General features: G+C 39.5%; 1 protein-coding gene across 3 annotated transcripts in view; it reads left to right on the top strand.

Moving 5' to 3' along the window:
- F8 (coagulation factor VIII) overlaps window positions 1-23,478 on the top strand; it is a 123,290-nt gene that overhangs the window by 45,839 nt on the left and 53,973 nt on the right. For all 3 annotated transcript variants that reach the window (XM_058713286.1, XM_058713285.1, XM_058713287.1), the window contains 7 exons: window positions 2,703-2,780; window positions 4,642-4,863; window positions 7,518-7,779; window positions 8,060-8,231; window positions 9,811-9,904; window positions 15,206-15,420; window positions 17,575-17,725. In XM_058713286.1, coding sequence (XP_058569269.1) covers window positions 2,703-2,780; window positions 4,642-4,863; window positions 7,518-7,779; window positions 8,060-8,231; window positions 9,811-9,904; window positions 15,206-15,420; window positions 17,575-17,725 — 1,194 coding nt within the window. The remainder of the gene's footprint in view (window positions 1-2,702; window positions 2,781-4,641; window positions 4,864-7,517; window positions 7,780-8,059; window positions 8,232-9,810; window positions 9,905-15,205; window positions 15,421-17,574; window positions 17,726-23,478) is intronic.

The following is a 23,478-nucleotide window of genomic DNA, read 5'->3' as shown; positions in this document are numbered from 1 at the left end:
TGCTTTGTCAAAGATGAGTTGGCCATACGTTTGTGGGTCTAGTTCTGGAGTTTCTATTCTATTCCATTGGTCTATGTGTCTGTTTTTGTGCCATCATGTGTCTTTTAAAGGAAATGTTCATAAAAGTGCATATTTAAGGGGTACAACATGATGATTTGATATACAGAAGATAATAAAGTGATTACTATAGTCAAGGTGATCAACACATCCATCTCCTCACATAGTTACTATTTTGTGTGTGTGATGAGTGCACCTGTGATCTACTCTCTTAGCATATTTTCAGTGTCCAATACAGTATTATTAAGTATAGTTATCATGCCTGTACATTAGATCTCTGGAACTTATTCATCCTAAAACTGAAATTTTGTAGCCTTTAGCCAACATTTCCCCATTTCCCCCACCTCTCTGCTCTTGGCAAGCAGCATTGACTGTCTGCTTCTAGGAGTATACCTTCTCTTATCTTTCTTTCTTACTTTTAAATACCTTTGCAAATTACTTAACCTCTCTGTGTCTCAATTTTCTTAAGTTTAAAATTGAAATAATAGTACTTTTTTCATAGGATAGTTGTGAGGATTATGTAAGCGATTTCAATTAAGTAACTTAGAACATTATGTGGCACAGAGTAGGTCCTCAGTAGTATCAGAACTTTTGCTACCTCCTCCTGCTAATAGAGCCATTATCCTCCTACACAGCCTCTTCTGAACTGAGGACCCCATCATCTCTCTCCTGACTAGTCTCCCTGTCTTCTCCTGTCCCCTGACGTTCCATTGTTACTGATGATGTGTCTAGCCTCACTGGGCCCCTCTTCCTGCCTCACTGTGCAGGTGCTGGCCACGCTGAACACATTTTATATTGCCCTGCAACATGCCCTGTGTTTTCTTGCATCCAGATCCTTGTTGACGCTGTGTCCTCTGCCTAGAAAGCCTGTCTGCACCTTCACACCAAGTGAAGATTTTCCTTTTCCTTCCAGTCTGGGTTAGATGCCTCTTTATATATTTTCACAGTTTTTTAAATGTTTATTTATTTTTGAGAGAGAGAGAAAGAGAGAGAGAGAGAACGAGCAGGGGATGGTCAGAGAGAGAGGAAGACACAGAACCTGAAGCAGGCTCCAGACTCTGAGCTGTCAGCACAGAGCCTGATGCAGGGCTTGAACCCACGGACCGTGGGATCATGGACTGAGCCAAAGTTGGATGCTTAACCAACTGAGCCACCCATGGGACCCTCCACAGTTTTTTTTAATGCATCAGCAAGTTTATTTACAAATGCAGTTGAACAGGAGGCTTACTAGGTCCTGGAGAAAACTTTTGGTATACAAACCCTGATGATTTTGTATTAATGACAATTCTGGTGAAGAAAATAGAGATCCCTTCATCAAGAAAATAAAATGTCATGTATGCTAAAAAATTTTTTTAAAGCACAATATTACATAGATGAAATGAAGGATACAGAAAGCAAATTTGTGAGTAGATTTTAGTGAAATTGTCTTTATGGTTCTGCATTAATTTAGTATACATTACAATAAACAGAGCAAATGCAACTATGTATTTATATTAGCTACTTCAAATAATATTTCACAATCTTTTTTGAAAAAAAAAACAATAAAATAATCATCTTCAAAACACCACTAGAAAGTCAAACAAAGGAGTTTCCTCCTTATCACACTAAATCATCATTGCCTGATACTTTGATATTATATCCCTTCCCTTTCAGGTGAAGTGAAGTTTCTTCTCTCTGGTTTTGTAAAAGCCTGTTCTCATCTCTATGACGTTACTCTTCACTCATAATTGCTGGCTTCCCTATTTAAGCTAAATTGTAAGCACTTTGAAGGCAGAGAGTGTCTTCTCTGTCCTCAGTGCCTGGCACTCAGAAGTGCTCAGTAAATGCGTTTGGATGAATGAAGAAATTAGTAGATGAACAGATAAATGAACTTAGGAGAATTACCCACAAAGGCTGGGTGCTTCAGAAAGTTTCAGTATTAGCTGCTACTCCTTTATACGAAGGGGCAACTTCAGGGAGATGGCTGTGCCATGATAATATTTACAGTGCTTTCACTCTAATTTCAGAGGGGAGGTGGACAAGCTTTCAGGTTCTTGGGTTTTCATTACTACAATCTGAATGAAGCAATTAGGACAGGGACAGGGACTGAGAGTCCTTTTCTACGATGATTTTCATCTGCTCCTTTAAAAATTTTTTTTAACGTTTATTTATTTTGGAGAGACAGAGCACAAGCAGGGGAGAGGGAGAGAGAAGGGGAGACACAGCATCCGAAGCAGGCTCTAGGCTCTGAGCTGTCAGCACAGAGCCTGACGTGGGGCTGGAACCCACGAACCACGAGATCATGACCTGAGGCAAAGTCAGATGCTTAACTGTAACCGAGGGAGCCACCCAGGCACCCCTGTCTGCTCCCTTTCAAATAAGTCAGTGAATGAATAGAGTGAAATCCTCATGGCACAAACTAACCAATATTCTCCCTTCTCGTTATCACTTGTCATCATCCCTTCCCATCTACTGTCAGACAAATATAAGGAGAGACCATCAATTTGAGCAAGAAATGTCTGCCTTTTAGTAATTGTCTTCTCCCTTTTTCTTACTGATTTGGGGGCAAAGACTGCTCACACCATGGGATGGAGGGAAGGAGAAATGGAGCGTCATTCGTGAGACAGACACTGAGCTAGCCTTGTATTTGCCTCCTCTCTCCTCAGGAAAAAGCTGGCACTCATCTGCTCAGGCCCAGCATGAAATGCACACGGTCAATGGCTATGTCAACAGGTCTCTGCCAGGTATGTCGATTTGTGCTCAAGAATCCTCAGGATCTTCCTCACTCACCACCACAGCTCTCTCCTCTGGTTGTCTTCAGACAGCTCCGTATGCCCAGAGGAAAGCCCACTGAATTCTGGCGTCTGGTGGGGTCTTAAACTGAAGTGGCTGATTCTTTTTCCAGTCACCTAAAAATGAAGGCCTGCCCATGTACACAGAGCTCACAGATTTCTCTTTCCTTTTGCTTAAAATAGATGGGGCCAAGGATGAACAAATATTTAAGGAAAGCCTGAAATATGAAAGGGATATGCAGAGATAAATAAAATAATAATCCCAGAAGACAAAGAGATAATCCTTAGAACTGAACAAAACTTGTCAAAAGGTCTACTTAGTATTTTCATAAAGATTCAAGAAGATATTGCATCAATAAAGTAATAATGGGATTTTATGAAAAAGAAATAACCAAGTAAGAGTATGCTCACAAAAATGAGGAATATGGTTTTCAAAATACAAACTCAATAGAAGGCAGTTAGAATAGAGAAAATCTCGGGGCGCCTGGGTGGCTCAGTCGGTTAAGCGTCCGACTTCAGCTCAGGTCATGATCTCACGGTTCGTGGGTTCGAGCCCCGCGTCGGGCTCTGTGCTGACAGCTCAGAGCCTGGAGCCTGTTTCAGATTCTGTGTCTCCTTCTCTCTGTGACCCTCCCCCGTTCATGCTCTGTCTCTCTCTGTCTCAAAAATAAATAAACATTAAAAAAAAATTAAAAAAAAAAAGAATAGAGAAAATCTCCCAGAAATGAAAATGAAAAGAGATTGAGAATACAGTTTAAAACAGATTTCAGAAATCAAAGAAATGATAGATGAAAGTATTTGAGTCCTCATATAAAAATTTCCCAGTAGCATAAATTTTAAAAAGACCCCCACAAAAAATTATGATTGTGGAATTTCAGAGAACAAAGAGAAGATGTTTAAGCTTCCCCTGGGACAAACAGGTCACAAACAAAAGCAGGAAACTTAAATTGGCAATACCATTCAGGGCTTTCTAGGACTTACTGGAGAGTTGGGACTTGACACGGAGACAAGAGATAATGGTAGCTCGCTTGGATTAAGATGGTGGGGATAGTGATGATGGTGAAAAATAGATATATTTGAAAGATTCGGGAGCCAAAATACGAGAAAACTGTGCCCTAGTAGTTAACAGTGTGAGTCTAAGCATACGGCTGCTTGGGTTCCAATCTGAGCAAGTTAATTAACCTCTCTGGGCATTGGTTTCCTCTCCTGATAACAATAGTTTCTACATTCATATGGTTACTGGAGGGAGTGAATGAGTTACTTGTAAAATAGTTTGGATAGTGTTTGATATAAAATAAGTGCACAGTAAATATTAGTGTTATTAATTATATTGCCGTAACTGGTATCAGGTTGGATGTGAGAAGTGAGCGTAGTAAAAAGAATAATTTTGATATTTTTCAAGGAGAAAATATTGGTCAATAAGAGAATAAGGGCTAGGGGTGAATCCTAGGTGATCTGTAATTTACTGAGGAGTCAGGAAAGGAGACAGAAGGAGCTGTCTAAACAACAGGGGAACAAAGCCCAGAGAGGTGTTGGCACAGAGATCGAGGGAGGAAGAGAATTTCAAGAAGGAATGAATGGTCAACAGGTGCAGGTGGCTGAAAATGGTCCATTGGATTTAGCAGCATGGCACTCACTGGTGGGTAACCTTGGCGAGAGCTGTAGGTTTGGCAGTACCCTAGCCTCCTTGGAAAGTTTTATTCCAAGTCAGTAATAAAATTTGAAGGTCAGTTTGTCCATCCTATCCTAGACAGCATTTTCCCTTTCAAATTCTCTACTTGCTGACCATAACTATCTTATTTCTACTTTATAGGTCTGACTGGATGCCACAAGAAATCAGTCTATTGGCATGTGATTGGAATGGGCACCACCCCCGAAGTGCACTCAATTTTTCTTGAAGGCCACACATTTCTCATCAGAAACCACCGCCAGGCCTCCTTGGAGATCTCACCAATAACTTTCCTCACTGCTCAGACATTCCTGATGGACCTTGGCCAGTTTCTACTGTTTTGTCACATCTCTTCCCACCAGCATGGTAATATCTGTCGATCTTAAAAATGAGTACTATACATTTTCAGCTCTTCTTTTAGTGTCCACTGTCCAGTATAAGATTATGTTAGAACTCAACTGAGGTGCCCTAGTTGTCAGTTTTCAGAGTAAAGATTTCACCTTGAACGTAAGAGGGCTTGAGTGTTAGTAGTACTGGTGAATTTTTAGTCTAAATGACTATGATAGAGGGAGGGGAGATATTTTAGGAATGAATGCTGTGGTGAAAGGGAGGAAGACAGTACACTATTGGTTTCCCAGCCTGAGCCCATTAACTAGGCCTCAATACCATGGAGAGAGACATTGCAGGTCATAGCCAAAGGGATGTTTTATGAGAAATGTAAAGAAATAAGTCACCTAGGTTGTAGGACAGCAGTAGTGATGCCGAGAGCAGTAAATAGCAAAGACAAGACGATACTGCAGTTCTCAGCATGAAAGCCCACACTCCTGGTGTACACAGAGGTGCTCTGTCAGCACCTGGTAGGAGGTGACACGCTGCGGGTGGAAGTTGCCAAGCATAGGTGACATACCACATGAGGTTTTCGAAGACGTCTTGATGAGGACTTTGCGAAGGGCCAAAGGTCCCGTCTAAGCGAGTTGGGGCAACAGTGCTTACACTTTCAAATTATTGTTAATGTGACCTCATTGGGAGCTACAGCCTGTGAAAATTCATATAACATGATCATCCCACCCCCATTTGCCGTCTTGTGTGTTTACTCCACTAACTCCTAAACTTGCATCAACGTAACATCACTCCTTGCCTAGTCCCCTCTTGTGGCTATTGAGGGCTGTTGGAGAAACATGTTGAGGAGGCCTAATGTTTCATGTCTAACAGCACTCAGCACTTGTTTGTTCCTACCACCCTTGTATTAATGCTCTCTTCAGATTCCTTGTTTGCCTTGGAGAAGAGATTGGATCTTGCCACACTTCCACTATTTCCCCCTTATGTTCAGTGAGTGGCCTTGTCTATAGTCCTCTATAATGATGAAGAATAGGGACCTCTTTTACCCATCTGTTACATCATGTTTGGGGGACTTTTGATAAGACATTAGGGGGCAAAGGATATCCTACTGGGCACACAACAGGAATAGGTTATTTATTTGTATGCAGGTTGGTCACTATCTAGTTTGAAGGGTTTATGTTTTGTTTTATTATTTTGACTTGTTTCCACTGATTTTAATCCACATTTTGCAGAAAAATGCTTTGTCTTGTTGGACCTCAGATAAAACTTTTCATTTGTAGACCTAGAATAAATAACGTTTGAAGCCACATGAACTAGTTTAAAGACTAGCTGTCTGCCGCTCCTGAGAGCTACCCTGTTCCCCATCACCCAGTAAACAGGCCCCCCTTCTTTGGATTGAGCTTCAGAACAGCCTGTGGCATACACTGGGCAGGAGGTATTGCCATCCACATTTTTTTTCTTATTTTTTATTTTTTATTATTTTTTTTTCAATATATGAAATTTATTGTCAAATTGGTTTCCATACAACACCCAGTGCTCATCCCAAAAGGTGCCCTCCTCAATACCCATCACCCACCCTCCCCTCCCTCCCACCCCCCATCAACCCTCAGTTTGTTCTCAGTTTTTAAGAGTCTCTTATGCTTTGGCTCTCTCCCACTCTAACCTCTTTTTTTTTTTTCCTTCCCCTCCCCCATGGGTTTCTGTTAAGTTTCTCAGGATCCACATAAGAGTGAAAACATATGGTATCTGTCTTTCTCTGTATGGCTTATTTCACTTAGCATCACACTCTCCAGTTCCATCCATGTTGCTACAAAGGGCCATATTTCATTCTTTCTCATTGCCATGTAGTACTCCATTGTGTATATAAACCACAATTTCTTTATCCATTCATCAGTTGAACGGGAACCCTCTTGCACTGTTGGTGGGAATGCAAATTGGTGCAGCCACTCTGGAAAACAGTGTGGAGGTTCCTCAGAAAATTAAAAATAGACCTACCCTATGACCCAGCAATAGCACTGCTAGGAATTTACCCAAGGGATACAGGAGTACTGATGCCATCCACATTTTTAAAGCCAGAGATGAGATTGCTTTAGGGCTCGCAACTAGTCACAGGCAGACATGCTCTTAAAATATATGACATATTTCCTTCGCTCTAAGTTGTACCTTTCCATGTTTTTATGAACTTGGAATGTTTCTTGAAATTTATATCTATACTGACATTTTTCCTGATAAACTTATTAAATCGGTGGTTTGTATCATGATTCAATGGAGTACATATAGAAATCATAGGTAACTGGAGGAGTGGGGAGTTGGTCTGACCTAGACAACCACGTGCTGAAAATACGCAGTGTGTCAAGTCTGCTCATTTATAATTTGGGAGTTGGGGAGTGATAGGCTCAGAGCCAATACCACAAGGGAAATATTCATATATATTGTAAGAGCAAATGAGTGAGTGTTGAAAAAGGGATAAAACATAAATTGGAGGAGATTCTGGCTGAAGGGAAACAGTGAGTGCAAAGACCATATAGGAAGAAAGCAGCAAGGGACAGCTATGGGGGAGGTAATCCCTGTAGGAGAGTGGCAAAGAAGAGTACTGGCGTGGAGAAGAAAACACTTAGGAGAGGGTCTTGAGGGCCAGAGTCTTGTAGGAATCTGACATTGTTTGATTTGTCTGACTCCAGATGGCATGGAAGCTTATGTCAAAGTAGATAGCTGCCCAGAGGAACCCCAGCTACGGATGAAAATTAATGAAAAAGAGGAAGATTATGATGATGATCTTTATGATTCTGACATGGACATGGTTAGGTTTGATGGCGACAGCCCTTCTCCCTTTATTCAAATCCGCTCAGTTGCCAAGAAGCATCCTAAAACTTGGATCCACTATATTGCGGCCGAAGAGGAGGACTGGGACTATGCTCCCTCGTCCCCCACTCCCAGTGACAGGTAAGCACCTTTGACTCTTGGTATGAACTCTTCCTCATTTTCAAAAAGTTCTTCCCAATTATTCAAAACAACAAATCCTCAAGCCATGGTTGGGATTAAGTACAGATATGGAATCAAATAATATAGCCCTATTAACATAGCTAAGCATCAGGGATACTTGTATTTTTCTCCCTCCTTCCCTTGATTAAATCTCATCAGCTGTTTTAGAGCTGGATTTTAGCCACCTGTCCCTACCTAGAACTCTCCATCCCAACATGTCATCTATTTGTGTCTCATGCAGAAGTTATAAACATCTATATTTGAACAGTGGTCCTCAGCGGATTGGTAGGAAGTACAAAAAAGTTCGATTTATGGCATACACAGATGAAACATTTAAGACTCGTGAAGCTATTCAGTATGAATCAGGAATCCTAGGACCTTTACTTTATGGAGAAGTTGGAGACACACTGTTGGTAAGTTGAGGAGGAGATACAAGGTTGGGTCAGGAGACAAAGTCTGGAGAATTTTGAGTATCTAAAAGCTTCATAATTTAGCCTTGTCTCCAATGGATATGATCGTCTAAAAATCATAAATGTTACACAGATAAATGTGGACTATAAATTTGTTTTAAAAATATGAGTATAGGGGCACCTGGGTGGCGCAGTCGGTTAAGCGTCCGACTTCAGCCAGGTCACGATCTCGCGGTCCGTGAGTTCGAGCCCCGCGTCAGGCTCTGGGCTGATGGCTCGGAGCCTGGAGCCTGTTTCCGATTCTGTGTCTCCCTCTCTCTCTGCCCCTCCCCCGTTCATGCTCTGTCTCTCTCTGTCCCAAAAATAAATAAAAAAATAAAATAAAAAAAATAAAAAAAAATAAAAAAATAAAAAAATAAAAAAAATAAAAAAAATAAAAAAATAAAAAAAATAAAAAAAAATAAAAAAATTAAAAAAAATAAAAATAAAAATATGAGTATATTGGGGCGCCTGGGTGGCTTAGTCAGTTAAGTGACTCTCTATTCTGTTCCAAAAGGAAGTTTTCATAATGGAAGATGCTGCAACCTTATTGTGTAGTAGTACAACAGAAGAGATGTTGTCATTAGATAGGAGGTGATTTTCGCAGGAGGGAATGTGGCCATATATGCACATAGGTGGATAGATTTGATGGCGGGAGGGTGAGTAATCTCTTTTCTCAGTGAAAACAGAAGCACTTGACAGTGAGAATCTGGAAGCAGATATTAGTCAACTAAGTAAGTGGGAAGGTGAATTTCTAGGAAAACCTAACAGTAATGAAGTTTTAGGGTGATGGTGGGGTGGTCCAGAGCTGATGGCCAAGAAAATTCTTGAAGGCGCCTTTGGTGCAAAAATGCGACTTTATTAAAGCATGTGGACAGGACCTGTGGGCAGGAAGAGCTGCACTGGGGTTGTAATGGGTAACTGATTATATACCCTCAGGTTCGGTGGGGGTCAGGGATAGAGTAAGTCTCTAAGAAATTTTGGAAACAAGGTTTCCAGGACCTTAAGGGGCTAGCTGTTGCTAGGGAAACTCCATTTATTATCATTTAGTAGTCATGAGACCCTTCATATGTATATCAGGGGGCCCTAAGCTAGGGGAATGATTGCCAGCATATATCCTGGGGCAGTTGAGAGTGCTGTCATCAGCTATCCTCCTAGTCGTCCCTGCTCATTCAGTGAAGAATTTTATCACCTGAGTCACTGTTTTCCTCTCAGCTGTTGGGGAACTAGGGCCCAAATGGTGGGAAAAGGCTAAGAAGAAGCAGTGTGCTCAGCAGACATTCAATTTCAATTAGTTTGAGAAGGTGCAAAGAATACTTCCTGAACAAGTGAAATAACTGTAAAGAAATGGAAAGGAGCCTTTAGTGAAAAACCTAAGTGACTATTTGAGCAGTTATACAGAAAGAACAAATATTTTGAGCTTTATGTGGGCTCAAACCCCTACAGTATGGACATAAGGCAGCTTTTGTCTTCTGGAGATGGGCCACACTGGTGGATCCTGGCCCTTTTAAGACTTGGTCTTCTATTTCACTTTTACTTGCAGATTATATTTAAAAATCAAGCAAGCCGACCATATAACATCTACCCTCATGGAATCACTGACGTCAGTCCTTTGTACTCAGGGAGATTGCCTAAAGGTGAGTGTCACCTCAGTCATCTAAGTTTGCTTACCTGTAGATATGGATGAGGTCATAGCCTCAACAGCACTAACATTATACTGGCCTTTGCCCTAGCTGCTATGTATGATGTAGACACATCTATCACCCCCCTATCCTGTATGCTATAATTTCCATATGGATTACATCTATATACTTACCAATACACATAAGAAAATGCTATAATTTTTTGCTTTAAATGGTCATATGTAGTTTTAGAAAATTATGAGGAAAAAATATTCCTTCATATTTACCTAGTTATTTACTATTACCAATGCAGCACTTCCATTCAGATCACTTCTCTTCAATCTGAAGAATTTCCTTTAGCATTCCTTATGGTGCAAGTATGCTGGAAATAGATTCTCTTCATTTTATCTTATTTGAAAATGTCTTTATTTTGTCTTCACTTTTGAAGGCTAATTTTGCCGGACATAGAATTCTGGGTTCAGAGGTGTTTTTTTTTTTCCTTTTGGTACTTTCCAAATATTATTTGACAATCATCTGGCATTCGTAATAGCTGAGTTTCGATTCCATTGAATTATTCTTCCCCTGGAGGTTATTTTTCTCTGGCTGTGATTTTTTTCATATTTATCCTGTTTGGGGTTTACTGATCTTCCAGGATCTGTACATTTGTTTTTACAAATTTGGAAAGATTGTGGTCATTATTTCTTTAAATAAATTTTTTACCCTATTCTCTATCCCCTTTCCCAGGTCTCTAATTACAAGAATGTTTGACCTCTTGGTATTGTCCCACATACCTTAATGTTTTCATCATATTTTTTTCTTTCTCCCTCTCATCTGTAGGTTGGATAGTTTCTATTGACCTATCTTGAAGTTCACTGACCTCAAACTGGAATTTCTAAGTCACAGTATACATATTTTTATTTTTTTTTTTTAATTTATTTTTGGGACAGACAGAGACAGAGCATGAACGGGGGAGGAGCAGAGAGAGAGGGAGACACAGAATCGGAAACAGGCTCCAGGCTCCGAGCCATCAGCCCAGAGCCTGACGCGGGGCTCGAACTCACGGACCGCGAGATCGTGACCTGGCTGAAGTCGGACGCTTAACCGACTGCGCCACCCAGGCGCCCCTACATATTTTTATTTTTAATAGATAGCCAGACTTTTGCCCCCAAATAAAGTTATAATTCACAGTCCTACCAGTCATATATGAAAGTGTAATTTCCCACATTATTGATATCTAGACATGGACAGTTTTTAAAAATCCTGCCAATCTTGTGGGTAAAAAGAGGTGTCTCAATGTTTTTTAAATTTTATTTTTAAATTTTAATTCCAGGATAGTTAAGAGTGTAATCTTAGTTTCAGGTTTACTATATAGTGATTCAACACTTCTATACAACACCTGGTGCTCATCACGACAAGTGCACTCCTTAATCCCCATCACCTACTTCACCTATCCCTCTATCCAGCTCCCCTCTGGTAACCATCAGTCTGTTCTCTATGGTTGAGTCTGTTTCTTGGTTTCTCTCCCTCTCTTTTTTGCTTTGCTCTTTTGTTTTGTTTCTTAGATTCCACATATGAGTGAAATCATATGGTATTTGTCTCTGAATGACTTTTTTCATTTAACAGTATATACTCTCTAGCTCCATCCATGTCATTGAAAATGGCAAGATTTCATTCCTTTTTATGGCTGAGTGATAATTCATTGTGTGTGTGTGTGTGTGTGTGTGTGTGTGTACCACATCTTCTTTATTCATTCATTTATTGATGGGCACTTGGGTTGCATCCATATCTTAACTATTGTAAATAATGCTGCAATAAACATAGGGGTGCATATATCTTCCAAATAGTGTTTTCATTTTCTTTGGGTAAATACACAGTAGTGGAATGACTGGATCATATGGTAATTCCATTTTTAACTTTTTGAGGAATTTTCATACTGTTTTCTACAGTAGCTATGCCACTTTATATTCCCACCAACAGTACATGAGAGTTCCTTTCTCTCTGTATCCTCACCAATACTTACTGTTTCCTGTGTTTTTTTATTGAGCCTCAGGCAAGGGAAACAAAAGCGAAACAACAACTGTTGGAACTACATCAAAATAAAAAGTTTCTGCACATCAAAGGAAACCATCAACAAAACAGACAACCTACTGAATGGGACAAGATATTTGCAAATGATATACCCAATAAGGGGTTAATATCCAAAACATATAAAGAACTTCTACAACTCAACACCAAAAATATAAATAATACAATTAAAAAAAATGGGCAGATGGGGCGCCTGGGTGGCGCAGTCGGTTAAGCGGCCGACTTCAGCCAGGTCACGATCTCGCGGTCCGTGAGTTCGAGCCCCGCGTCGGGCTCTGTGCTGACAGCTCGGAGCCTGGAGCCTGTTTCTGATTCTGTGTCTCCCTCTCTCTCTGCCCCTCCCCCGTTCATGCTCTGTCTCTCTCTGTCCCAAAAATAAATAAAAAACGTTGAAAAAAAAATTTAAAAAAAATGGGCAGAGAACCTGAGTAGACATTTTTTCAAAGAATGGACATACAGATGGCCAATAGACACATGAAAAGATGCTCAACATCACTAATCATCAGGAAAATGCAAATCAAAACCAAAATGAGATATCACCTTATATCTTAGAAGGGCTAAAATAAAAAAGATGAAAAATAACAAGTGTTGGAGAGGATGTAGAGGAAAAGGAACCCACATATACTATTAGTTAGGAATGTAAATTGGTACAGCCACTGTGGAAAACAGTGTGGAGGTTCCTCAAAAAATTTAAAATTGAAACACCATATAATCTAATAATTCCACTATTGAGTATCTACCCAAAGGAAATGAAAACACTAATTTGAAAAGATATATGTACTCCTATGTTTGTTGCACATTATTTGGATACCACATCTCTTTATACAATATGTGAGTTAAAACTTCAGTGAGCAGGGGCGCCTGGGTGGCTCAGTCAGTTAAGAGTCCCACTTTGGCTCAGGTCACGATCTCTCCATTCCTGAATTCAAGCCCCACGTCAGGCTCTGTGCCGACAGCTCAGAGCCTGGAGCCTGCTTTGGATTCTGTGTCTCCCTCTCTTTCTGCTCCTCCCCCACTGATGCTCTGTCTCTCTGTCTCAAAAATAAATAAACATAAAAAAAACTTCAGTGAGCAGTCCTTTGGAATATATTCAGGCCTGAAATTCTCAGAGTCAACTGGATTACCAACTGTAGCTTACCACTGTGGTTTTGATGTCTCTATTTCTTTAAGCACTTGGTATTTTTTCTTCTTCAAGATTTTCAGTTATTTATTATAAACATTTAATAATATCTATCCTATGTAATGGTGGACAGACCTGTTCATTTCTTTTTAAAATTTTTTTTAACACTTATTTATTTTAGAGAGACAGAGCATGATTGGGGGTGGGGCAGAGAGAGAGGGAGACACACAATCTGAAACAGGGTCCAGGCTCTGAGCTGTCAGCACAGAGCCCAATGTGGGGCTTGAACCCATGAACCACGAGATCATGACCTGAGCCGAAGTCGGACGCTCAACCGACTGAGCCACCCACCCAGATGCCCCAGACCTGTTAAGTTCTTTTTTCACTTTTTAAAGTTTTTATTTTAATTCTAGTTAGTTAACATACACTGTTATATTAGTTTCAGGTGTACAATTTAGTGATTCAACACTTCCATACATCACCCGGCGCTCATACGACAGGTGCACTTCATAATCCCTATTTCATCCTATTTCATCACCTATTTCATCCATCCCCTCACCTCCCCTCTGGTAACCATCAGTTTGTTCTCTGTAGTTAAGAGTCTGTTTCTCTCTCTCTCTCTCTCTCTCTCTCTGTCTCTGTCTCTCTCTCTCTCTCTTCCCCTATTTTTTTTTGTTTTCTTAAATTCCACATTTGAGTAAAACCATATGGTATTTGTCTTTTTCTGACTTATTTCACTTAGCATAATACTCTCTAGCTCCATCCATCTCTTTGCAAGTGGCAAGACTTCATTTTTTTATACCTGAATAATATTACATTTTACACACACACACACACACACACACACACACACACACACATGCACACATCACATCTTCTTTATCCATTCATCTATCAATGGACACTTGGGCTACTTTCATATCTTGGCAATTGTCAATAATGCTGCTATAAACATAGGGGTGCATGTATTCCTTTGAATTAGTGTTTTGTATCCTTTGGGTAAATGCCCGGTAGTGCAACTGTTGGATCATAGGGTAGTTCTATTTTTATTTTTTGAAGAACCTCCATACTGTTTTCCAGGGTGGCTGTACCAGTTTGCATTTGCACCAACAGTGCAAGAGGGCTCCTCTTTCTCTACCTCCTCTCCAACACCCATTATTTCTTTTCTTTTTGATACTAGCCATTCTGACAGGTGTGAGGTGGTATCTGAATGTGGTTTTGATTTGTATTTCCCTGATAATGAGTGATGTTGAGCATCTTTTCATGTGTCTGTTGGCCATCTGGATGTTTTCTTTGGAGAAGTGTCTATTCATGTCTTCTGTCCATTTTTTAGTTGGATGATTCACTTTTTGGGTGTTGAGTTTGATAAGTTCTTTATAGATTTTGTATACTAACCCCTTATCTGTTAAATCATTTGCAAATATCTTCTCCCATTGCATCAATTGTCTTTTAGTTTTGTTGAGTGTTTCCTTTGCTGTACAGAAGCTTTTCAATCTTGATGAGGTCCCAACAGTCCATTTTTTATTTCATCTCTTTGCCTCAGGGAACTTACCTAGAAGAAAGTTGCTATGGCCAATGTCAAAGAGGTTACTGCCTGTCCTCTCTTCTAGGATTTTTATAGGCTTCAGGTCTCACATTTAGCTCTTTAATCTATTTTGAATTTATTTTTTGTGTCTGGTGTAAGAAGGTGGTACAGTTTCATTGCTTTGCATGTTGCTGTTCAGGTTTCCCAACACCATTTGTTGAAGAGACAGTCTTTTTTCCATTGGATATTCTTTCCTGCTTTGTCAAAGATTAATTGACCATATAGTTGTGGGTTCATTTCTGGGTGTTGTATTCTGTTCCAATGATCTATATGTCTGTTTTTGTGCCAGTACCATACTGTTTTAATCACTACAGCTTTGTAACATAACTTGAAGTCCTGGATCCACTTTTACTGTAAAACAATTGCATGAATCTTAAACTTATAATAGGTGAAAATTTAGTCCCAATTTATTGAGAAACGTGATATGTACATAAAATTTGTAGGGCCCTTGAAATAACAACATGATTTACTAAAATGTGGTTTGTTATAATCTAATCAAGAGATTTTGTGGTTTGGGTATGGATAGGTATGAAACATTTGAAAGATATGCCAATTATGCCAGGAGAGATATTCAAGTATAAATGGACAGTGACTGTAGAAGATGGGCCGACTAAATCAGATCCTCGGTGCCTGACTCGATATTACTCGAGCTTCATTAATCCAGAGAGAGATCTAGCTTCAGGACTCATTGGCCCTCTCCTCATATGCTACAAAGGATCTGTAGATCAAAGAGGAAACCAGGTGAGTTCTTCTCTTTCCAAGCCCTGGGTCTGATGGACTGATGATGAATATGAACTTCTAGATATTTGTTATACTCTCTCAGTGTATGTCCCCTAATAGCCTCCAGAAAAAACAGTAGTTTGCAATATTGGCCAATAAAAGAAATGAGCTGGGTTTTTCACAGCTGTTATTGAATTTAGTTTGGTGTAATAAACTTGCCTGCTGGAGGGATAGGAGAGCCTGGGCTCTAGAACATTTCTATAATACTCATTCCCAGCCTAGAATTCCACATTCTGGGGGTTCTTGGCCGGCTCAGTCAGAAGGGCACGTGACTTTCGGGGTCATGAGTTTGAGCCTGTCATTGGGTGTAGAGATTACTTAGATAAATAAAACTTTAAAAAATTTAATTCCACTTTCTATAGGTGGTCTTGCTCATTTTTACATGCTGAGCTACCACCCATATTTAGATGCCCCACAAACGTATATCATAGTGTAGCCTTCTCCCCTGGATGTCTCATCACAGGTGACTCAAAATTAACATATGTGCAGCGTCTAGCATAGCGCATGGCATGTAGTAGGGATTCCATAAATATTTGTCGAGCAAAATACAGGAAAAGATATAAGATCTTTCAGAAATGTTGAAAATTTAGACCACTTACGCTGCTTTAAAAAAAATAAGGTTGAGTTGTCTGAATAAGAAAAGCCTAGTGCTTGTCAAAAACTCATTGCCTGGATCCAGAATAACTCAATGCCATATTGCTGAGGCTTGACTACATGTCCATGTGGTTATGTATGAAACATAGGATTTGTACTAGTCTGAGAACATTTCATTTATTTAGGGAATAAAGCATGTGAATTTTAAAACATGTGGCACACAAATCGAAGAGGCAAAAATTTGGTCAAGTACCAGCCCTTAATTTTGTTTTCATAATTATAGTTTTTCTACTAGTTTTTGGAAAAGGACTGAAATGTACCTGTATATTTTCCAGCATTCTCCCCTCAGCATTTTGGTTTCTGTAGTGCTAGGTTATGCAAATTGAAATTTACACCTACTAGTGAAGTTCACACATTAAGTCTTAACAGATTCAGTTAACAAGTACTAACTCATAATTTTGGTTCATATAAAAACTGCTTTTCTGAAAAGAACTTTAAAACTTTTAAACAGAAAACTTAAGGGGCACCTGGGTGGCTCTGTCAGTTAAGCATCCAACTTCGGCTCAGGTCATGATCTCACAGTTTGTGAATTCAAGCCCCGTGTTGGGCTATGTGCTGACAGCTCGGAGCCTGGAGCCTGCTTCAGATTCTGTGTCTCCTCTCTCTGCCCCTCCCCCATTCGTGCTCTGTCTCTGTCTCCCAAAAATGAATAAACGTTAAAAAAAAAAAATAAACAGAGGGGCACCTGGGTGGCTCAGTCGGTTAAGCGTCCGACTTCAGTTCAGGTCATGATCTCGCGGTCCGTGAGTTCGAGCCCCGCGTCAGGCTCTGTGCCAACAGCTCAGAGCCTGGAGCCTGTTTCAGATTCTGTGTCTCCCTCTCTCTCTGATCCTCCCCTGTTCATGGTCTGTCTCTCTCTGTCTCAAAAATAAATAAAATAAACGTTAAAAAATTAAAAAAAAATAAACAGAAACGTTAAGATATTTGTGTTAGTTAACATTTTATGGTCCATTTTAACTTTGTTATTTGATTTCTGTTTTCTGTTTTTATTTTTTTATAGATTGGTAGCTTTGTGGAAGGACACTTGCCTGTTGGAATTTTAGGAGAGGCATTAATCTTACTTGATTTGACTAACTTGTTTAAGAAAAACACTGAATAATCACTTGAGTGTTTAAAGAATGAAAATCCTCTAATCTGAACTTGGAGGAAATGAGGCTGCAGACTGTACCAAAAAATCACTCAGCATTTGACTTTGGGTCCAGAAGAAACTAAGTTGGTGGGTCCAGTCACCCTCTTGCCTTGAGGGCACATCTGCTCTAAACATATACTCACTGTTTGCAGCACCCGCTCCTCCCCCCAAGCCCTGGTATGTGCCATAATAGTGACCTTAGGGAGAAATGGAATTGAACCAAAGGATTCAGTATAGATATAGCACATGTATGCCATCACTTCGTGCAGACTGCTAATTCCTACCTAACAAGACTCATAGCATTTCTTTCTTTCAATATGTACAATTAACAGATGATGTCAGACAAGAGAAACGTCATCCTGTTTTCTGTATTTGATGAGAACCAAAGCTGGTACCTCACAGAGAATATGAAGCGCTTCCTCCCAAATGCAGATGCAGTGCCGCCCCACGACCCGGAGCTCCAGGTCTCTAACATCATGCACAGTAAGTAAAGCAGCACTTGAGTCCAGTGGGTGATGGATAAAGGAAAACTGAAGCCACCAATTGGATGTCCAGATTAATTGATATGCCAGGCAAGAGTCTTATTTCCTTAAAAATTGTTACATATGAACATACAAAGTTTTCTGTAAGTACATAAATGTGATCATATAATGCATACGCCTTTGTCTTTTAGAAGATATCAAACATTCAGAGAACTTTATTCTGAAGGAATAAATCAAATAAGACACAACTTTCATTTATCCAAATATGCATAATCCATCCTTAATATAAAATGCATGTGGGGCACTGGTAGAGCATACAACCTCTGATCTCAAGGTTGTAAGTTTGAGCCCCTCGTTCGGTGTAGAGATTACTTAAAACTAAAATTGTATTTATTTATGTATGTATTTATGTATGTATGTATGTATTTATTTATTTATTTATTATTTTTCTTTTTAGTGAGAGAGAGAGAAAGCACAAGTGAGGGAGAGAGACAAAAAGAATCTTAAGCAGGCTCCATGCTCAGTGCAGAGCCTGACATAGGGCTTAATCCCAGGACCCCAGGGTCATGACCTCAGCCAAAATCAAGAGTCAGACGCTCAAGCAACTGAGCCACCCAGGTGCTCCTAAAACTAAAATTTTAAAAATTATTTTAATGCATTCAATTGGTAAGTTACACATGAACTACAAAGGGAATGCAATTTTAGACATGTAAACCCATTGCTAGCTACAGTCAAATTAATCAAGACTCTGTACATTAAAAAGAAATATTTTTTTCTAGCTTTATTGAGGTAGAACTGATGAATAAAAATTATATATATTTAAGGTACACAACATGATTTTTTTATGTTTATTTGGCTGCCTCCTCCCTTTTATCTCTCCATTTCCTCCCAAACTATACCTTCCCACTAAGGATTCCACATCCTAATAGCCCATGTTAAAACATATTTCCTCCATGATTATACAACCATATATGAACACATATATATATATTGTGTTAGTCTGCAAGGCCTACCCTAACCTTTAAAGGACCACAGACTGAGTGACTTCATGGCAGAGAGTTACTTCGTCACAGTTTTGGAGGCTGGAGATCTAACATCTGGGTGTCAGCAGAAGGGGCCTGTTGACTTGTTGATGGCCACTTTCTGTATCCTCACACGGTCTTTGTGCATGCACATGTCTGGGTACAAACTTCTGTTCTTAGGGCCACCCTCAGACCTCATTTGATGAATTACCTGTTTAAACACCTGATCTCTGAACACAGTCACATTCGGAGACACTAGAGGTTAGAACTTCAACATATGAATTTGGGGAGGAGCGCAATTCAGCCTATTACATATACACATACATGTGTGTATTTTATACATACACACACAAATCAGAATGGTCAACAATATAATTTAAAAATTTCAATCTCACTACAGGAAAATGCAAAATAGAATACCAATGCTGTGACACTTGCTACCTATCAGACTGGCAAAATGATAAGACAGTAACACAATTATTACTCGTGGGCTTGTGAGCACAAGGGTATGCTCATGCAATGGTAGTACACAAGTAGTACAGTATTTTGAAACAGATCTGATTGAAACCATTAAAATTAAAAATGTATGCATTTGCCATTCTGGTTCTGGTTAAGATGGAATGAGCACATTTCACCCTGTCTGTCCCACTGGATGACTGAAACTCCTTAACAGCAGATAATTGGGGAAGGAAGCTAGAAAGATTTCAAAGCATGCATATTACAAGTGAAGAAATGAATGCAGATTTAATGTAGGATATCTTTGGGTCAGGCAGGGGAGGAAAATGTGTGGCTTTGATGAAACTTGAATGCTGTAGCCCTTGCTTGTTCCATTTGGGCCAGCAACTCAAAGTGGGGAGGAATATCCCACCAAACTAGGGGAGTCTCCCCCCAAACCAGGGACCTCCTTCCCTCTGGCTCCTTTCCCCTTAATACGAGGAATTAAGATGCTGTAACTTTTTGGAAACTCAGTTTTTTGGGATTTTATTTGGGTAGGTTTGGGGGTCCACACCATTTCTATCCCCTGGGGAAAACACAATGAGGGAGAAAGTAAACGGGGAGGAAACCTCTCCTTTCCCACCTTCGCCTTTAGCTTCTTGAAAATGGACCCCTGGGGAACAAATCTGCCAGGTTTTATTTTTAAAAACTTAGAAACAATCAAAATGTCCCACAGTAGGCAAATGGTTAAACAAACTGTGGTACATCCACACACTTGAATACTCAGCAATAAAACAGAATCAACATTGATACACAAAACATGAATGAACCCCAAAGGCATTAAGCTGAGTGATAATATCCAGTCACAAAAGGTGACATACTGTGTTATTTCATTTACAAGGGCATTCTGGGGAAGGATGGAAAATAGAATAGTGGTTGTCAGAGCTTGGGTGGAGCCGGAGCTTGACTCTTTGCAATGAAGGGCTCCAGTACAATGGAGTTTTCTGTGTTGAATGAGATGTTCTGTATCCTGATTGTCCTCGTGGCTACACACATTGGTGTATGTGCTGAAACTCACAGAACTGTGCTCCAAATAAGAACCAATTTTACTATGTAAATTTTTAGAATTAAATATATATACCTTTTGATCCAACATTCCTACTGCTGGGATATATCTCATGGGAGTAAAACACCAGTACATAAGGACAGATGTGCAGGGATGTATTGTAGTAGTGTTTATAGTGCCTAAAACAAATAAACTAAAGTCAAAGGTAATGCCTATCATTAGAGGGATGTTTCAATATATTGTGGCACACCCATAATATGAAATATCATGAAGCCATTAAAAAGAATGGATCGGAGCTGTACCCACCTACTTAAAGCAATTTCTGTTAAGTATTGTTGAATAACCTAATGCAGATGCAGAAAAAGTATATGTAATATGACCTCATTTTTGTAAAGTAAATAATGACCACAAGAGAGAAAGCATAGACATGTATATATGTGTATGTAGAGAGTGATATGTTTTCAAGGCAATGTGATATGTTCTAATCATTCTGGGCTAGGGCTCTTTCCTCAGTATTTCTAATCATATCTCTATCACTTTATTCCCACTTTGTTTCAAAAACAAAACTATGTAAGTTATGTCAAGAAAATGTGGCAATACAAGTCTAGAGAAGGAATACATGTTCTACTTTTTCAAGTCCAATCTGACCATCTCTCTCCTATGGGGGGCATGTAGCCCATTGCATGGGATTTATTGGTACTATCGGATTTTGTGTTTCCTATTTTTTCTGAATTTTTCATTTTTTTCTCCTTTGTTGCTTTCTTGATTAAGCTATTTTTAAACTCCATCTTTTTCCTTTACTATTTTGGAAGTTACGCACACTTCTATTTACTTTTGGGGACAATTGCTCTTTAAGTTTTATTTATTTGATAGAGGGGGGAGGGGCAGAGAGAGAGGGACAGAAAATCCCAAGCAGGCTCCACGCTCTCAGCTGTTAGATGCATGGCTCAAACCCATGAACCATGAGATCATGACCTGAGCCAAAACCAAGAGTCAGACACTCAAACAATTGAGCCACCCAGGTGCCCCTGGGCAGGATTACTCTTAAAATACTGCCCTTCGTACAAGGTCTGAGGTTGTTCTTTGCCTTGTTTCATTTCCAGATATTCCAGAAATATAATTGACATATAACATTGTGTAAGTTTAAGGTGTACAACATGTTTATTTGATATACTTATATATTGCAAAATGATCACCACCATACTGTCAGCTGACACCTCCATCATGTCACATAATTATCATTTCTTTTTTCTAGTGAGAACATTTCAGATCTACTCTCTTAGCAACTTTCAAGTACATAATACAGTACTATTAACTATAATCACCATGCTGTAAATTAGATCCCCAGAACTTATTTGTCTTATAACTGATATTTTGTACCCTTTGACCAACATCTCCCCATTTCCCCCACCACCCTCCTGGTAACCACCATTATACTCTCTGTTTCTATGAATTCAGCTTTCTTAGATTCCACATATAAGTGGAATCATACACTGTCTTTCTGTCTCTGTCTGATCTATTTTACTAATGATCACATTTCCCTAATGATTAATGATGATGAGCATCTTTTCATGTACCCATTGACCAATCAACAGTTGGACACTTAACCAACTGAACCACCCAGGGACACCTTCCTCTGCCCTTTTTAAAAATCAGAGTGTTTTTTTTTTTGTTATTGAGTTTTATGAGTTCATTATATATTTTGGATATTAAGCCCTTACCAGATAAATGATTTGCAGATATTTTCTCCTATTCCTTAGGCTGCCTTTTCATTTTGTTGATTGTTTCTTTTGCTGTGCAGAAGCTTCTTAGTTTCATGTCATCCCACTTGTTAATTTTTCCTTTGTTGCTTGTGCTTTTGGTGTCATATCGAGAAAAATCATCACCAAAACCAATGTCAAGGAGCCTTTTCCCTATGTTTTTAGGAGTTTTACACTTTCAGGTCTTATGTTTAAGTCTTTAATGCATTTCAGGTTAATTTTTGTGTAGGGTGTAAGGGTTCAGTTTCTTTCTTCTCCAGATGCCTATTCAGTTTTCCCAGCACCACTTATTGAAGGCATTACCCTTTCCTCATTGAATATTCTTTTTTAAAATTTATTTATTTTGAAAGAGGGAGAGAGAGCACAAGCAAGCGTGTGAGCAGGGGAGGGGCAGAGAGAGAGAGGGAGAGAGAGAATCCCAAGCAGGCTCCCTGCAGTCAGCACAGAGCCCGATGTGGGGCTCCATCTCACAAACTGTGAGATCATGACCTGAGCTGAAACCAAGAGTCGGATACTTAACCGACTGAGCCACCCAGGAGCCCCCTCATTGAATATTTTTGATTGCTTTGTCAAATATTAGTTGGCCATATACTTAAGGATATATTTCTGGGCTTTTGTTTCTCTTCCATTGGTCTATAACTATTTTTGTGCCAGTACCATACTGCTTTAATTACTACAGCTTTGTAGTGTAGCCTGAAATCAGCCATTGTGATGCCCCCAGTTTTGTTCTTTCTCAAGATTGTTTTGGCTATTCAGAGTCTTTTGTTGTTCCATATGAATAGTCATATTTTCAGGGTGCCTGGGTGGCTCAGTCAGTTAAGCATCTGACTCTTGGTTTCGGCTCAGGTCATGATCTCGCAGTTCGTGGGTTCAAGCCTTGCGTCAGGCCCACACTGACAGTACAGAGCCTACTTGAGATTCTGTCTCTCTCCTCTCTCTTGGCCCCTCCCCTGTTCACATGCTCTCTCTCTCTCTCTCAAAATAAATAAATAAATAACCTTTAAAAATAAAAAAGAAATGAATAGTCGTATTTTCCATCAGCATTTAGCAAATAGCTCATTCTCTTTTGCTACCAGTTTGAAATGCTGCCTTTATCACGCATTAAATTCCCATGTATATCTGTATCTCTTTCTGGACTCTATATTCTGATTGACATATTCATGTATACCTGTGGATGACCACACCTTCAATTACAATAGACTTATAATATCTTTTAATGCTTTGTAGGGCAAGAAATTTGATTCTCGCTTAGTTGCCCTCAGCTAGAGTCTGAGCATTGCTTAGTAGATTTGTGAACCACTCTGCAGAATAGACAGGCACTTATTGAATAGATAGATAGATAGATGTATGGAAGAGGCTTTCAGAAATAATTCCCTTTATAGAAGAAAGTCACTGTTACTTTTGTTTAGCTTTTTATTTAGAAATAATTTCAAACTTACAGAACTTCTACAAGAATATTATAGAGAACTCC

This window comes from Neofelis nebulosa, chromosome X (genome assembly GCF_028018385.1).
Source record: "Neofelis nebulosa isolate mNeoNeb1 chromosome X, mNeoNeb1.pri, whole genome shotgun sequence".
NCBI lineage: Eukaryota > Metazoa > Chordata > Mammalia > Carnivora > Felidae > Neofelis > Neofelis nebulosa.
The sequence above is the reverse complement of the archived record's forward strand: the minus strand, read 5'-3'. Positions and strand labels throughout refer to the sequence as shown.